This window comes from Sphaerodactylus townsendi, linkage group LG11 (genome assembly GCF_021028975.2).
Source record: "Sphaerodactylus townsendi isolate TG3544 linkage group LG11, MPM_Stown_v2.3, whole genome shotgun sequence".
NCBI classification, from domain to species: Eukaryota; Metazoa; Chordata; class Lepidosauria; order Squamata; family Sphaerodactylidae; genus Sphaerodactylus; species Sphaerodactylus townsendi.
Window position 1 is genome coordinate 31,113,809 of NC_059435.1, and position 17,882 is coordinate 31,131,690.

Sequence of the window (17,882 nt, forward strand, 5' to 3'; positions counted from 1 at the left end):
CTTGCTGTCCCTCTAGGAAAGCTATTATTGTCATTATTCTGAGAATGTGTAGATTGTGGTGAAGTCCTCACGGGCTGTATTGGCAACCTCAGTGCCTGAGAATGAGCTTTCAAGAAATCCTTCAGTTCTTAAAAGTGGAAATTACGTCAAATGGTTATCCATAGAATGCTGTCTATTAAGAGTAATACGTTAGAAGAGTACTTTATTAAGAGTAGTACTTTAGAAGCATGGCACAGAGAAGGATCTTGTCCTCACATACTTTGCGTGATTTCATCTCACATAGAAAGTCGAAGTATAAGGCAAAATAAGTATTTTTCAGCGAGTGTTCAGAGCAAGCAATTTCTTCGTTTCAAATAACCTGTTTTTCTATATATACATTCCATTCCATTTCCACTATTGGAAGTTCTTTTGCAAAAAAAAAAAATCAGAAGCAACAGCTATTGACCTTTTTTCTCCCCATTTCTTCTTCTAGTAAATGCAATGCCGCAGCGCAATGAAGCAGACAAAACATTACTGGGAAGAATTGGAATAAGTGTTTTATATGCTTACTATGAAATACATGAGTGGCTAAAGGTACTTTATTAAGATATAGTTATCGCTAGATGTCTTAATTTGAGGTGCAGTGGAACACAAGTAGGATGCTGCTGCTGCAGTTGGCTTGTTTGTGGGCTTCCTATCTAGAGGCACCCAGTTCACTACCGTGTGAACAGGCTGCTGGATTTGGTGGGCCTTGGTCAAATCCAGCATGGCTTTTCGCGTGTCTCTTTTTTCTCCTCTATCTCATAAGGACTTCAACTTCAACTGACCTTTATTAGGCATATCAGTACAAATAAAACAAAATACAGGACAGAGCAGGTGTTCAAACAAGACATTAAACTGGACAAAGCTCTTAAGGTTGGTAAAGAAGAGGTGATCAAGCTTCCATTAAGTCTTTGGCTTGAGCACTTCTAATACAAATTCAGCGATTGTTCCAGTTATCCCGCTGTCGCTATTATTCAGCAGGTGAATAGTCTTTGTATGCTCCGAACAACTTTTTCTATTCCCTAGAGCCGAGACAAGTAGGGAGAGTCTCGGTAACACATACCTCGGGCAAGAAAACGTAATATGCTCGAGGGTCTCAACAGTGTCCTGACAATAAGCACATGTTATATCTAGAAGTGAAATATTCAACTGTCGGCCCTTAAGAACGGCAGAGGGGAATGCGTTACATCTGGCTCGAGTAATGATCCATCTCTGCCTGGACTTTGACAGTTGGGATATAGATATTTAGCTGTGAGGCTAATTTCAGGATAGATTCCAAAGTGCAAGGGAGAACAAGATGTCCTGGCTGCACTCAACAGCAACTGGTATTCCTGGTCCAGTTATCTTATGAGGAGACATGAACTATATTGAATACTCTTTTGACCACTTGACACATGGCCCCAGTGTGCAGGGTTTTTCATGGAGGCTGCTTCTGCATGATTAGGATTCTTGGTGTTGGAGAGGCATGTCTGTTGACAACGGAGGTTCTAAATATGGAAGGAACTTTCATCTGTTCCAATATAATGGATGCAAGTTTAAATGACTTATATACTGATGTAGTCTTCATGTGAACCAAAATACCGGTCCATATTTTCTGCATTTTTCCTACTTCCTTTAGAGTATCTATGGTTAATATGTTTAGTGTAAGATACTATCATATCCTTTTGCAGGTGAATTCTCGGTGTTATGATCTGTGAGTCCTAGAGCTCTAGATTAGTAGACGTATGTTGGGCTTGGACTTGATTCCTTGGTCTGGGGGCTGTTTTTAATACATTAGTTCAGTGTGCCATTACGTGGTCATAATAGATTGTATAGTACAAAAATTATGCCTTTAAAATGTATGTATCTGCATGCAGTAAGAGTTTTAAAACATATGAGGCTTTTCTTAGCATTTCCTTAATCTTAAAATTGATTCTTAAATTCTGTCTTCGTTGAGTGGATCCAATCAGTTTTTCCATTCAGTCATTCCCAGTTTCTCTCTTCGCTGCAGGCCATATCTCACATGGCTTTTGTCTGTGCTGGGCCTCAGCATGACCTTTCTCGGTGGTCAAAGGGGATCCTTCCTTTCTTTTTCTTCAGCAATATTAGAGGGGTAGCTGTGTTTGTCTCTTGCAGCAAAGACAAACCAGAGGCAATTTAAAGACTTTTAATTTTTTTATTTATTATTCCACTTTTATACCGCCCTCCCCCGAAGGGCTCAGGGCGGTTCACAACATTAAATAAAACAGTGGATATGTTAAAAGTTAAAACAATTTAAAAGCAGCATTCAATTACATCAGTTAAAATAAGATGGCATCCGGCTATTAAAATCTCTACATAAGGGAACAGCAGGCTTTAGTTGTTTCTGGGCACCCTATCAGCGCGGACTGGGCTCCTCCAAAAGCCGGTGAATAACTTCGGTCTTGCTTGCAGGCCCCTGCGAGGAACTTCGTTAAGGTCCCTTAGGAGGTGCCGGACAGTTGGAGGAAGAGCATTTCCACACGGAGGCAGGGGCCAGAGAGCCGTAAAAGCCCTGGCCCTAGTGGAGAGCCAGCCGCATCATAGAAGGGGAGCTGGAGGAGTCACGCGAGCATGGAGTTGGCCCCTCTGCTGACGCCAAAGAGACCCGGCGTGGGGCCGTGTATGGGAGCCAGACGGTCTCTCAGAATCACGAAGAGTCCCAGACCGCGGAAGGCCTTAAAGGTTAACACCAATACCTTGAAGACAATCCGGAACTCAACTGGGAAGCCCAATGCAGAGGCTGATGCAACACGCAGGCGTAATATGGTCTCTAAAGAGGCACCTCCCGTGAGCAAATGGAGCGCCGCATGCTGGACCAGTTTCCATCACCGGATCAGCCGCAAGGGAAGGCCAACGTAGCGCGAGTTGCAATAGTCTAGCCCTGGAGGTGACCGTTGCATGGATTACAGTGGCCAGGTCCGCCTGGGAGAGGAGCCAGTCGCCGGGCTTGTCGAAGATGACGCATACCCGGGTTACGCGGGCCACCTGGAGTCTCCACATTGAGAGAGAGACGAATCCAGGTGGACCCCCCAGGAGAACTGGAGGGCCGGAAGGAGTCGGTGCCAATGGAAACCCCCCCTACACCGGCGGCTGGAAATCCCGCCCCCACGGCCTAGCCAGAGAATCTCCGTCTTCGTTGGATTCAGTTTTAACCTGCTCTGCTTCAACCAACCAGCTACACGCCTCCAAACAATGCTGTAAGAGCTGCAGGGGTGGCTGACAGCTCCCCTCCATAGAGCAGGAACGGCTGGGTGTCATCAGCATACTGGTGACAAACCAGCCCAAAGCTCCACGTACCAAGCTGAGCAAGGGGTGCATGTAGATGTTAAAATAACAGCCAGGGGACAACAGCGCTCCGCTGGGGCACTCCACAATAAAAGTGGGCACCGTCGGGAGGCCTGATCCCCGCACCACACTTGCTGACCCGGTCCGGGAGAAAGCGAGGCAATCCATTTGAAGGACAGTGCCCGCACTCCGGAAGGAAAGCAACCAAGGTGGTGGGTCAAAAGGTCACGGTGCGACCACATCAAAGCAGGCTGCGGTAAAGGTCAAGCCTTAATACCAGCAGCGCCGATCCGCCTCGGTCAAGCTGCATACCGGCGTATCTGTGATTGCTTGGCGAGAACAGATCTCCGTCCCAGCCGCCCAGCGCGGAAGCCGGACTGGAAGGGATCGAAAGCCCGATGTGTCCTCCAGAAAGCCCTGAAGCTGCTCCAGCACCACTCCTCTCAATCACGCTTCCCCAGAAGCGAAAGATTCCCGAAACGGGGCGGTAAGTGGCCGAATCACTAAGAATCTAACGACAGTGCTTTTTAAGAGTCGGCGGACCACTGCCTCCCTTCAACCCACCAGAGGAAAAGCTCCTTTCGAGGGAGCTATTGATGATATTCAACAGATGGGGTGCGTATTAACTCCTCTCGGCATGTTTTTAATAAGCCAAGAGGGGCGCGGATCAGAAGAGACGGAGATGAGTAATGGAGTCTAACAGCAGCCAGGACTCTGTCGACATGGCGGCTTCGGAGAGCAGGAAAACTGGGCCAGACAGGGGCCAGAAGGCAGACAAGGGAGCCTCCGAGTTCACCCGAATTGTCTCTAAAAGATTGGCCGAAGGGAAGGTCACCTGGCGGAGCGACAGCGACTTTATCTGCGAAATACCGGCTCATAAAAGCCTCACGGCTAATAGCCAATTGGGCATTTTTTGAACCCTCAGATATTGAGGTGATTGATCGAATATCTGAAACAATTGTGCTGGAAACGCGAGCTAGCGAATCACGAGAGGGAGAACAACTCTCTCTTCGCCTCCTTCATACGCCATCTCATAGAGCCTTCATAAGCGTCCTATAAAGATGTTACGCGCAGCCTCGAGTCCGCGAAGACTTCCTCCACTTTCACCGGCTCCTAGCCGTCTAAAGCTCCGTTTCAGGCAGCGCCCAGCTCCCTCGGATTGTACCACGCAGACTAACGGAGAACGGGGTAGTAGTAAGAAGTCGGGGAGGCACAACCTCGATGGCATTGGAAAGGCGGAATTATTCCAGTCCGCTACGCAGATCCATCAAAGGGGTGCCCGGTGGGTTCAGGATCCGCCCAGAGCATTCAGAGAATCCAGCAGGATCCATAAAGAATTCTCTGCGCGGTGAGCATAAATCATTTCAAATTAAGCCCTAGACAGGGGGTAGACCATTGCGGCATGCTCATCCGAGACCTTCAGGGCATGAGTGAGTCAGACCATGGCGCTTCTATCGATTAGAGGATATGACCGTCAACACTGACCCGAAGATCGGTCCAGTGTGTGACCGGCTTCATGGGATTTGGAGGCCAGAATTTACCAAGGGAGAGGCCCATGGCGTCATGCCATGGATGACACCAGGTCGCTGACGCCCGTACATGAGGCGTCATCGAGCATGGACGTTAGAAGTCCCCCAAAACAATAAGCAGGGGAACCATAGCGCCCGGTCCGCCACCACTTCCAGCAGCAGCGGCAGGCTATCCCCTGGAGCGCTAGGCGACCGGTACCAGGAGGAGGATAGCCAACCTCTCAATACCCACAACCACTCCAAGCCGACACACTCCATTTCCAATGACCTCCGGGACAGGATTTGCCCTAAAAAGGATGGAGATCGGACCGAACATTGCCACGCCACCCCGGCCCTGTGTTGCGAGCTGATCGGTGGAGACTTCTTTAGCGAAACCTGTGGTGAGGGCAACGGCTTAAGCCCAAAGGCGGCGGTCTCGCCCTCCCGCGCCAGGTTCCGGTGGTACACTTTAAAGCCAGAGTCCATCTGCTGAACTCCGAGAAAATCTCGGAGAACTTAAAAGGTCTTGTTGATACATGGACCTGGCGTACGATCAACTTACCAGAGGGCGAAGCAAGGGTACCTCTGAACCCAACCACCTTAGATCGCCGGGATAGGTTCGGAGGAGTCAGAAGAAGGCGTCTTTGAAGCATAGCCATATCTCGCACGCCGTCTCTCATATGGCCTCCGCCTACCGTCGTACAAGCCCCGTCCCATCACAACCGGGATCCCCAGCCCCTGAAAGGGTGCCTCCATTCCCGCTGTGCTTACACTGGAATAAAGTGTTTGGCTCTGTACCACATAAATTGGTGCTGAAATAAAATCTTCATTGCTCTTTAAAGTAACACTGAACTCCTGTTTGTTAAAGTCTGTAATTTGGATGTGCTGATACCATAGGATAAGGGTCTGCAACCTGCGGCTCTCCAGATGTTCATGGTCTCCAGATTGCTTGTCCAGGATGTTGCTAATCTCATATGTTTTTAACATGATTTAATAGTAAACTATTTCATTTATTAAATTAGCAGTCAAGGATTCTAAGTTCTGATGGAGAGCTTGAAATAGTCAGGTTGGAAGAATTAATGCACTTGAGAGAAACTTGTTCCTTTGTAGGGTGGACAAACAGTTCTTAAATTATCCCTTGAGCTTTCATATGTTGAAAGGACTAAGTTGACAAGATCACCATACTTCCTCCACCTCAATGAATATGTGATAAAATTATTGTACTGGTACGAACAATACTCATGTAGCTTTGGCCAGCTTTGAACCTTCAAACAAAACAAAGTGTATCTTGCCTTAATTGACTTAGTTAGACTTGGAGGAGTGGAAGAAACAAAATGAAAGCTGTAAACCTAGACTCTGAATTCAGATGATTTTAACAGCAAAATAAAGCCTGGAATCTCATGTCTTCAGGATGAAAACTTAAGGCACAAACCAGAAAAGTTAGGCAATTTTAATTCATATTGTTTGTTTGTTTGTTTAGTTATTTATTTATGGGCTTTGTATACTGCCCTACCCCCAGAAGGCTCTGGGCAGTGCACAACATAATTTCCTCATACAGCATATACAACAAAACCCCATTAAAATAAATTAAATTAGATTAAAACACAGCATATTAGCTATGATGGACAAGATTTATGCATGAAATCAATAGGGTAAAAATGCTTAACTTTGGTTGTATCCTACCCAGATGTATAAAATAACATACAAAAATATCTTGACAGAAATGGTGTCTTGAAATAAGTGCTGAGGTGATGATGGCCAAAACAAGAGACCAGTGGCTTAGACCACAGATAACACTTGTGTATTCCTAGGGGAAACAACTTATGATACAGTAATTTTCATTGTATGTCCTGCATTGTCCCTTTTATCATAGGCCAGGAAGATACTGGATACACTTCATGCTTTGCGGATACATTTCACTTACCTGAAGGGGCTTATTGGTCGAGAGCGATTTGCATCACGATGTGAAATTGTCAATGTTGCTGTGCAAGTCTTTCTGAACAGTGGGAGCCTAAGTGGAGCAGTGTGGATACTGAAACGTACGTTGCTATTTTAACAAATGAAATCATACTTGCAATTTTTTTTCGCATTTAGATTTGATAGCAGTATAATAAGGTCATTTACACAGTTATAGCTGAAGCAGGTACTAACGCTAAAAAAAAGTTTAAATGATAGCTAACAGCCAAATCCTGACAGTCAGTGCAGCAGGGCCAGCTTGCTGGAGGCAGCACTGCAACACTTCCAGTGAGGTTCCTCGATGGGGAGGAGAGAAACGCAAACCCCTCCCTGCTGCCCTGACTCCCCCAAAGGAGCCCTATGCACTTTCACTACCCAAAAGGGTGGCACAAGTACAGAGTCAGGGCTGCGGCAGAACTGATGCCAACCCTGAAGTGGAAGCTAACCAAGGTCGTTTCTACCCATGAAAATGCTCCCACCACACCGACACAGCTGGGGACAGCATGGGAACTCCGATGTGAGGCCGGCTGTTGTGGGGTGCCTCAGCAGCTGGGCATCAGTAGATTTGCCCCTCTGCTGGGTTAAGTGCCCCAAGGAGGACACTTCTTCTGGCGAAGACCTGCTCTGGCTCCTGAGGGGGAGTTGCCCTCCCCACTTGGAATTGGGCTGCCCAGTTCCCACTTCCCATTGCAGAAAAGAAGGGGGAACTCAGTCAGCTAAAGGAGCTAATTTAGCATAATGGTTGGTTTGTCTGGGTCTGCAACCTGCGGCTCTCCAGATGTTCGTGGACTACAAATCCCATCAGCCCCTGCCAGCATGACCAATTGTAGTCCATGAACATCTGGAGAGCGGCGGGTTGCAGACCCCTGGTCTAGTCTAAATGTTGGTGTGTCTGGTCTAATTAAAGTTATGGATTTCATTCCTTGTTTTGGCCATGCTGGTAGGGGCTGATGGGAATTGTAGTTCCTGAACATCTGGAGAGCCGCAGGTTCCCTACCCCTGGTCTAGACAGGACCAGGAAATGCAGTCCCAATTCCCAATTTAAATCCCAATTCTGTGAGGAATAGCTGTCAAAGGATGATTCCACACAGCACATTACCAGCAGAGCTCGACTTGTGTTCGACTCGGGTAGTCCGCACAGCCTCAGATCTCGACACAAGTCCGACTCTCCTTCGACCCGCCTCAGCCGGATTTTCTCAATCCTTCTCCAAGGGAGTACTTTCTGGTGAAGTCGCTTTGAGTTCACACTTGTGTGGACCGTCTGTTGAGCTCGACTCGCCCCGCCAGCCAATCGTGTTGCTCCTGTCTCTGCCCAATCAGGGCTTAGTTTCCCTTTAACCAATCATGGCGCGTTTTCGGCCAGCCAATCATAATTGACCATTCAGAGCAACCACAGTCTGTGGCTTCCAGATAGATTTCTAGCTTTTTAGCCAAGGGGCTTTTGCCAGCCTCTGAAAACGAGCTGTACAGGGGGACGAGAAGGTAGAGGTGATGGCGGTTTTTCCATTTTGATGGGGTGTTTGCACACGGGAAGCTTTCTCCAGATCTCAGTACCCACATGAGAAAGCAGGTAGCTCAACGCCTGTGGGTCAGAAAGCGGGAGTCTTTCCCAAACAGTCGCCTTCCCTTGCCCGACGTTACAATCACAGAAATGTAAAGCGAAACAAACCTTTTCGAGGGGCGCCTCCCGTCCGCCACCCCCCTCCCAACACACACGCAACCAGCAATGCTGCGTTGCCTTTTCCCAGCCCTCGTGGCATTCACCACCTCCTGTCTCTGCGAGCCAACTAATCGGAGAGATGCATGAACTGGCCAGAAGCCAGCGGGGCCAGCCTTTAGCACCGGCTCCGAGGCGGCCCCATCACTCTCGTTTCCTAACTTGACGGCCCCCTTGGCATCAGAAGGCTTGAGCCTCCCTCCCCACTCCCCCAGCGATAACTTTTGCAACCTGGAGGGCTCAAGAGGCACCAGCCCCGGGAGCAGAAGGCGGCGGAGCTGGGCTGGGCACAAGAGCCGGGGAGCTGCTCCCGTCGGTGCCGCTTCCTAAGGGAGGCCGCTGCCGCTGCGCCCGCCTCTTTCGCTCCCTCCCTCGGCTCCCTCACCTGCCGGGCTGCAACCGCACAAGCCCGCGCTCACGCACTTCACCTGTAAGCCGCAGCCAGCCATGGGAGTGCGGCCGCTGCCGCTACCGCGAAACTACCGGAAGCTTTGAGAACTCTGACGGGGAGCACCTTTATGCCCCGTGATGCCACGCCGTACTTCACCCCATTGCGCCGGAAAAGCACCGCAGCATGGAGGAGCCACCGGCAACAGCGCGCCGCCTGGCCAGCTGTCCCCGGGCGGGGCAGAGGGGTGGATGACGCACAGAGTCGACCCCACCCACTGAGCTTGGGTAAGGAGAGACTAACTCGGCAATGTGCGGATTAATGGCGAATCGAGCTCAGGAAGAGCTCGGCCGCTGTGCGGAACGACAGCAAGTCGACCTCATGAAGAAAAATTCTGGCAGACGCAAGTCGAGCCCTACAGAATATACTGTGGGGAATCACTCAAACTATCTCATAAGTTTGTTGTGAAAACTATTAGGGGGTACTCTAGATTTTTTGGAAGATAAATCAAATTAGATCAGGGGTCTGCAACCTGTGGCTCCAGAGCCACATGCGGCTCTTTCAGCCTTATACTGCGGCTCCACATGGTCTGGAGGTTGGAGGGTACCATGGGCGTGTCCCTCCAGCCATCCAGACTAGCGCTGGAAGGAAAGGTGAGTGGAGGGACTGAATCAGAGGCGGTTCCGTGCGTGAGGGCGCCGCTTTTCGCGTCCCCTTCACTCACCTCTCCTTCCAGCACTGCTCTGGAGAGCAGCCGCCATCCCCCCTCTGCCCCACAGAGCAGACGGCTGCCTGCTCCATTGGGCAGAGGGGGTTTCCCTACCCAGTGCCGCTGCCTCCCACAGTGTGAGAAGTGGCGGCACCGGGCAGGCCGCGGCTGCCATCCCCCCTCTGTCCCATGGAGCAGGTTGCTGCCTGCTCCATTGGGCAGAGGAGGTTTCCCTGCCTGGCACCTCTGCCTCCCAGCGCTGGAAGGAAAGATGAGTGGAGGGGCCGAACCGGAGGCGGCTCCATGCAGAGCTGCCTCTCTGGCTCGGTAGATTTTCAGGGCCGTGGAAAACAGGTCCAAATGGCTCTTTGGGTGGTAAAGGTTGCTGACCCCTGAATTAGATGGAAGTAAACTGTATAAAATGTTAGTATCAAAAACATTTTATGTTTGTGAAGACCCATAAAAAGTTAAATCCATTAAAAGTTCTTGTCCATGTTTTTCTATTTGACGAGATGAATGGTCTGTTCTATATCAGTGCTATGTAATAGTGCAAGGTACTATGTGCATATGTCCCCTTGACATGTTTTAAAAATAATATTAATCTCTCCAGAATCCGGATGGGTAATCAACACGGTAGCATGGCCTTGTGATAAAATGGATGTCCTGAAAAGGCATAACCTGCTCTGTACGATAGCATCTCAATACATGATTAAAAACTCTTATGCAGAAGCATTTGAAGTCTTTCAAAATCTTCCAGGCTTTCAGAATTCTGGAGGTAAGTGATATTTATTTATGTTTTTAGTAGCAAGTGAGTCTACGGTTTTTATTCATCGGTCACTTCGGCTAATGTTAAAACAGTGATGTTCTATTGTAACTGCTTATTTCATAAGATGAAATTGTAACTTGTAATTCTATATTGTAACTGCTTATTTCATAAGATACTAAGAGAGCTTAAACTTCCTGGACAAAGGAGGGTTCTTGACTTCCTGAGGAGACAAAAGTGGACACTTAAGTGTTTGAATTCTTAAGTTAAGTGGTTTGACTCAACACTTGGCTTAATGTTCTAAGCCTTAGAGTGCCTGAAGATAGCGGGAAGCTGACTTAATCACAACTATGAAACAAACTAGATGCAAATGAAGGTGGTCTTTCAGAGGAATTAGACAGAACCCAAAAGACTGGAATGGTGTTTTGGAAGAATAGCTGACATGAATTCCTTGATGGAATCGTACTAGCATGTTCTTTGTTCCATGGAAGCACGTAGACCAGGGCTGAAGATGGGAACTGGCTATCCCAAGCTGGAGTATTGTTTCTTCCTAATTTCTTTTAGGAAAGGAGGGTCAAATTATAGCTTCCACCATTGTGTGGAAGCCACACAAGAGTTATGCTTCATATTTGAAGAAAAATCTCATTGATATGACTTATGGAATGATCTCAGGAATTGATGTCAATTAGTTAACATTAAAATATGTAATTAATAGTTTAACCTGGTCTCCTCCTACAGATAGTCTGGATGTTGCCCAGTACAGCCTTCTGTTTAACAATCTTTTAAGAGCTAGTACGGAAAGTAAAATCCTTGGAATATCTTCAGCTGTGATAGATTTTATGCTTGCAAAGAACATTCCTGTTGACTTTCAGATACTTAGAGCATTCATCACAGAACTGGGAAGAAGTGATCTTTGGCCTAAAGCAAGGACGTATTATAGAAGTAAGCTCTCTTTAAAACAGAGTTTTACTACCTGGAGTGGTTTGAAAAATTTCCACTAGATAAAGCTGAAACTGTCATGTGATCCACAGTTGTGCATATAGATAGCTATTCATATTGAAGAATACTGAACCAATTATGATGTTGATGATTTCATTAACCATTCTAAAGTGACAGAGTTACTGAAAAACTTAACTTTCTGGTTAATTTTCCATGATTAATTTGTTAAGGATTTTATGGCATTTCCTATCCATGTAGAAATTGTCCAGCAAACCCATCTACTGTTAGCTTTCTTTCTCTTATCATTTTAGAACAGATCAGTGGTCACATTTGAAGGGGGAAAAAATAAAGGCTTATCACAGTATAAGGAAGGAAAAGACAAAAGGGGCAGGTGCCATATTACAGCATCATTTGTGGCACAACTTTAATATTGTTTAAAATGTCATTATTTTGTAGTAAACACACATTATGAAAAACTAAAGAAAAGACCCTTATTTCCATCTGCTAAGAATGTTAAATTCTTAGAACATTTCTAGGTTGTCAGGAAGTTCAAATTCACATTTGGTCTTCTGGTGCCTGCGTGCAGGCCTGCCATTCACCAGATCTTTTCCTAGCTATGGAGGAGATGCCCCACCCACCCAAACTAAAGCATGGGGGTTTTCCCAGCCAGGATTGCATGTACCTGATGGGGGCGCCCCCTCCACCCTCAGTTCTTTTTTTGCCCCCTTTTTATGCAACTGTCTTCTTATCTCCCTTGTTTGCTTGCTTAGTGAGATTTCTAACTTGTTCTTTTCTTCTTGGCCGTAATAATATAACCAAGGCTGGTGCCTGCCAGCACCAATGGCTTCAAAAGCTGGCTTTTAAAAAATGTACCATTTGCAGTACAAACTTGGTCAGACGACCACAAGGCTTGCCTTTTGTGCCTTGGTGAAATGCACAACACTCAGGCTTGTAAGATCTACCTCAAAAGCAAGGGTTGATAGAGCATTTCGCCTGAAGGCAGCGCTCTAGGAAAAGCCCTTGGCGTCTCCTTCACCTCACCCTGGTTCTCTGATCTGTTAGATCAGTGCTGGCTACTATGCAGACTGCTAAGTCTCTGTTGAGCCACTCAGTTCCAAACTCACCCCAAACAGTTGCATCACCACCGCCGATTCAGATGGGGAGGTGTTCCACTGTTCCGATGACCCCTATGGTTCCAAGGCCTTCACCCATTCAGGAGAAGCGCAAATCTGTTAATAAAGATAACAAACCTCCATTTAAAAAGCACTGTAAACATAAAGATGTCTAAAACGCCTAAGCAGGCAAGGGACAAAGTCCAGTGAGACCCACCTCACTCCCAATGGTTGAACAGATTATTGCACCTCCCAAGACTCCTTAAATGCCCTTGTGTTCCCTGTACCGTCTTTCTTAGACTTAGAGGTGGATATTCTGGGAAGTAGACTGGATTGATAAGATCCACCAGTCGCCCCTGCTTGGCTTAACCTGCAGTAACCCCCTTATAGGAGCCAGGAATACCAGGGCTCACTGGACAAAGAGCATTGGGAATCCACTTACTGGGGCCCACCTCAACAGCCTGAGCAACCAACTGTGGCCCCTTAAGGTTTCATATCTCACCTAGAGGCATCAGGTCCGAAGCTCAGAAAACCAATCAGAGACCTCTCCTGATGACAGAGTGATGGACCCCATACAATGAAGACCTTTGACTGTACTCTGAGCAAATACTCAGGATTGCCACAGCCTTGGACCTAGAGGTTACAGGATTGGACAGCGGTCCCAAGGATAAGATTTTAGGCCATTTACACTCAGATGTACTAGGCATTGTGACCCTTCCAGTCGTTGAGGGACTGACAGAACAGACAGAAGCCATTTGTAGTGCTGTTCTCGTTGAGGAAGATAGAGAACTTTTACTGGATTAAACCTGGAACTGGAAAGTTCTTGATTATTCACCCCCCCATGTTCATCCATGTTCCAGAGTAAGCCCTGAGCAGACTAACACTCAGTTCCATCGGACAAAGAAAGTAGGCTGATTGATTCCTACGTTAGAAAGGTTTACTCTGCCGGAGCATTAAACTTTAAGGTGGCCAATTACCAAATGATTCTGGGAGGCTAGCTGTTATTTACCTGGGAGAAACTTCGCACACCTGAATGTGATCCTGGAGGATGCTCCATTAGCCATCTGAGACCTGCAGAACGAGGCTTTTCTGGTTTTGAAGTACAAGTAGCTGCAGGTGAACATGCAGCTGACACCTCAACCAGGACCCTGGCAACTGCTGTGACAATTAGGAGGTATGCCTGGCTTAGAACCATGACATTGCTAGTGGACTTGCCCTTCAAGATAACTATGTTTACCTTGTCTACTGATGAGATTCCAGCAGGGTTAAAGAACTGTCAAATGGCAAAATTCTTTGGGGTATTATCTAAAGCTCAATCCAAACAGCACTATCAACGTAGGCAGCAGACCTTCAAATCCCCAAACCCCCCCTCCCACACACACAGGAGACAACAGCCTTAACCTGTCTACTAATAGTACCCTAAGCCATACCAGCAATAGCAGTATAACGGGCACACAATGCCCTACAGGCACAGGGACAGAAGTTCTGACTAATTCCCGTAGGGCATGACAAGAAGCCTTAATTTTTGGCAGTTTGTCCTACTTCTCACATGTTTGGGATATCATTTGTTCTGATAGTTGGGTTCTAAAGAAGTTTTAAAGAGTTTGTCACATTGCCTTCTTGCTCTTCTCCTTCTATGGCCCTGAAGTTGGCAGACAAGCTCACTGAACAGGGTGCAGTTCAACCCTGAGTCGTGGGGTTTTACCAGGTTCTTCCTGGTTGATAAAAAGGATGGCTGGTGGGGGGAGGCCCATTTTGAATTGAAGAAGTTGAACAAGTTCCTTAGAGAACCTAGATTTAGAATGGTACTGGGTGGCTGAGGTTACAGTTACTGTGGACACCTGAAGAAGGGGCTGGGGAGCGTACTATAGGGATCTCTTGATACAAAGGGATTGGGACTGGAGATAGTCCAGTTTGCATATTAATGTGCTTGAACTCAGAGTGGGGAAATTTGCCCTTCTCTCCCTTGAGGATGTGTTACACAACAGGAGGGTTCTGACACAAATCGGACAACTCAGCTACTGAATATTGTATCAAGCAAAGGAGCATGGGGTCACTCCACCTTTGCACAGCAGTGATAAAGACCTGGAAGGTCGTCCTACAGAGTGGGATGGATCTGAGAGCTATGCATATTGCAGAAGTACCAAAAACCTGGGCAGACGAATTATGCAGGTTGTTCTCAACAAATCACAAGTGGCCAATCCAGTGGGAGTACATTCTGTCCATTTTTAGGAATTTCTCCCCCTTCCAGTGGGGACCACTTTGCCAGAGAATCCAGGAAGGCAAGGCTGTTTTGCCCTCATAGTCTATTTTATGTGTTTCTCCCTCACCAGAGTGCTTGGAAAATCAAAGCAGGAAATCCCAGGTGTATTCTCATTGCCCCATATTGGCCACACCAAATATGGTTTGTGGAGGCAGCCAGGTTAGCAGGACTTCACAGGATTGCACTCCCCCCCCCCCCCCCCCCCCCCCGCCCCAAAGATTTCCTCAGATGAGAGGACCACTTGCGCCATGACATAAGCAGACTGCACCTAACTGCCTGGCTAGTACCTGGTTAGGAATTACATTGACATTCTCTTACAGGCCCCAAAACCTTCAACAAGATACTTGCATGCTAAGAAATGGGATAGATTTGAGGGTTGAATCAGTCCCAAAGTGCATTCTTTTTCACAGCTCTTTGCCCAATGATCCTTGACTATCTGCTAACACTGATCCAGGGAGGACTAGCAATATTCTCAATAAAGGTACACTTGGCTGCCTTTTCAGTGCAATATGAGGGATTGGAAGGGGAGTTCTTATTCAGGCAACCCTTGTGAAAATGCTTTCTGAAGGTTTTGATAAACATGTTCCCCATGATTGTCACCCAGAACTGTACCACAATGATCTCTTTCACTGGTTCTGTCCAAGTTACTGAGGCACCAGTTTGAACCCATGGCAACTTGCTCTGTGGATTTGCGCACCATGAAGGTGGTGTTTCTAGTTGCTGAGACTTCCACAAGAAGAGTTAGCAAATTAGGGGCACTGAGTTGCCCCCTTTCTTGAAAATCTTCAATGAAAGTGTTGCGCTATACCCTTGCCTCAAGTTCTTACCCAAGATGGTCTCAACATTTCATTTGACACAAGAGGTAGTTTTGCCTGCTTTCTTCCCACATCCCTCAGAAGCAGAGAGGATGCTATGCTCCCTAGATGTGAGGAGAGCCCTTTTGTATTATTTGGAAAGGATGTAATACTTTAGACCATAGAGGAATCTTTTTATTTGTTACTGGGGCCCTAAGAAGAGCAAAGCAGCTTTGACTCAGTTGCTAGATGGGTGGTGTCTGCAATCAAAGCTTGCTACAGAGCAGCAGGAAGTCATCACCATTGGATGTCAAGGTACATTCCACGAGAGCAATGAGGTCCTTGACTGCTTTCCATCAACGAATGTAGATCTGCAGAGCAACGACATGGTCACTGGAGGACCCCTTTCTTCAGCTCAGTGCCCTGGACAGACAGGGAAGGGTGCTGAAGTGGAGAGAGTCATCTTGCATATACTGTTCCAGTGTGAGCTCCATCCCTCCTCTAAGTAAGTGAGCTTGCTAGAATCCCAGTGTGGAGCTGTACCAGAAGGCGGAGGATGAAGACAGAGTTACACTTAACTGTAACTGTTTTTCATTGAGGTCTTCTGTACAAACACACATACCTTCCCTCCTTCCCCGCAGTGAGCTCTCTTGGTGTTCATCTTTGAAGGCGTAAGGCAGCAAACAGGAACTGAGAATGGAGGGGTTCTCTTCATCTGGTACAAGTGATCCTAGGTGGGAAAATTCCCTTGTTTTAGACTGGATGGAATGGGCATCTCCTCCTTAGATAGGGAGCTAGGAAAAGATCTGCTGCTCAGCAGGCCTGCGTATAGGCACAGTCCCAATGTATGTCTGCATAGAAGGCCTTGATAAATAGCAGTTACAGATAAGTGCAACTCTGTCTTCTCCAGTGTTCAGAAAAAAATGTTAAGTGCTTACTCACAAATGTATTTATTTATTTTGTGTAGAAGATTTATGTCCCATCCTTTCAGCTCAGTCAGAGCCTCCAAGACAGTTAACGACTGACAGTACTATTAGAAACAAGAACTAAAATACACTATATTTTAAAATAGAGGCTTCATTTAAAAACAGATGTGTGTTGTTGATGTAGCACAATAGTAACATTTTTACATTTTCACTAATTTTTTAGGTGCATTAGCATTAGGTTGCTACCCACCACTGGAAGGAAATCTATACCATAAGAACCTCCTGATTCCATCTTACGTAACCGAAATTGAGATGCTGTTAGCAATTGAAGTATTTTTGGTTTCAAACGCTAGTAGTATACAGAGTCCTGGTGCTTCTAATCAGATACTTCAGATAATATTGAAAAGGTAAGTACACAATCTCAGTATGTGGTTGGCAGTGTCCCAAAGAAGTCTTGTTACTTGTGTGTCAGTTTGGTTCTCCCACAGAAAATCCAATAAAATGAATTCACGTAGCATTTTATAATAACATGATACATAATGATCATCCCTGGACTAGCGTAACATGAAGCAGTTAATTGTGCTTCACAGCAAAGTGACTGTACATGCCTCGGCACATTTGCAATGATAGGCATAAAAGGCGTGCTAGAAAGCTTGATGATGGTCATTAAATCACTCAGCAGTCCCTTTAAGGAGTAATCTTGGATCTTTTGGTTATCTTGGAACCAAATATAGGTGAGAGTTCAGGATACCAAAAGACTAACTATTTTGGTAGTAATTTAACCTGCCATGCTGAATTTGCTGCAATTCCCTTAAAGTTTAGCTTTTGCTAAATCTGGGGTTCTTAATCTGTGGTGTAAGCCTCCCCAGGGGAGGTATAGGCAGACTCCAAGGCAGGTGTGAGTTGCTTCTCAACCATAAATGGTTTTATCCATATTCTACATACACAAAATTCACCAAAATTTTTTCCACAAAACTGTTTCATTGCTTGTGTTTGTGTTCATTTCAGTGATTATTTTAGACCATTCCAGATCCTAAATTTAAACTCCGGATTAAAAAAAAAGTTTGCATTTTTAGGTCCTAAAAAGAAAACTCGCCCTGCCTAAGATTTAGGGCAGATTCATGGGAGGTGGGGGTTCATAAGATCTTCCTCAAGAAAGGTATGACAGCAAAAAATTTAAGAACCACTGCATTAAAAGGAAGCACTCTTCCATTTGCATGTTTGTTTGTACCACCTCAGACTGTACATCATAGAAACTGAAACGTTGCAGTTAGTTTCTACAGAACTTTGTTGAAAGATCTAGACTACTTTGTATACACACAATTCCTAATTCATTAAATCTTACTATAAATCTTTTAACCTTTGTGTGTGTGTGCTGTCAAGTCACCCCCATAAGATTTTCAAGGCAAGAGACATTCAGAAGTGGTTTAACATTGCCTATGTGGTGTAAAGCCAATGTAGTGTAGTGGTTAAGAGTAAGTGGATTCTAATCTGGAGTAGG

At 46.4% G+C, this 17,882-nt stretch overlaps 1 protein-coding gene across 1 annotated transcript in view; it reads left to right on the forward strand.

Annotated features, from left to right (window-relative positions):
• TOPAZ1 (testis and ovary specific TOPAZ 1) overlaps positions 1-17,882 on the forward strand; it is a 55,642-nt gene that overhangs the window by 36,305 nt on the left and 1,455 nt on the right. Inside the window, exons 15-19 of the mRNA XM_048510476.1 lie at positions 473-573; positions 6,688-6,853; positions 10,195-10,359; positions 11,086-11,289; positions 16,605-16,788. Of these exons, the coding sequence (XP_048366433.1) occupies positions 473-573; positions 6,688-6,853; positions 10,195-10,359; positions 11,086-11,289; positions 16,605-16,788 (820 nt within the window). The remainder of the gene's footprint in view (positions 1-472; positions 574-6,687; positions 6,854-10,194; positions 10,360-11,085; positions 11,290-16,604; positions 16,789-17,882) is intronic.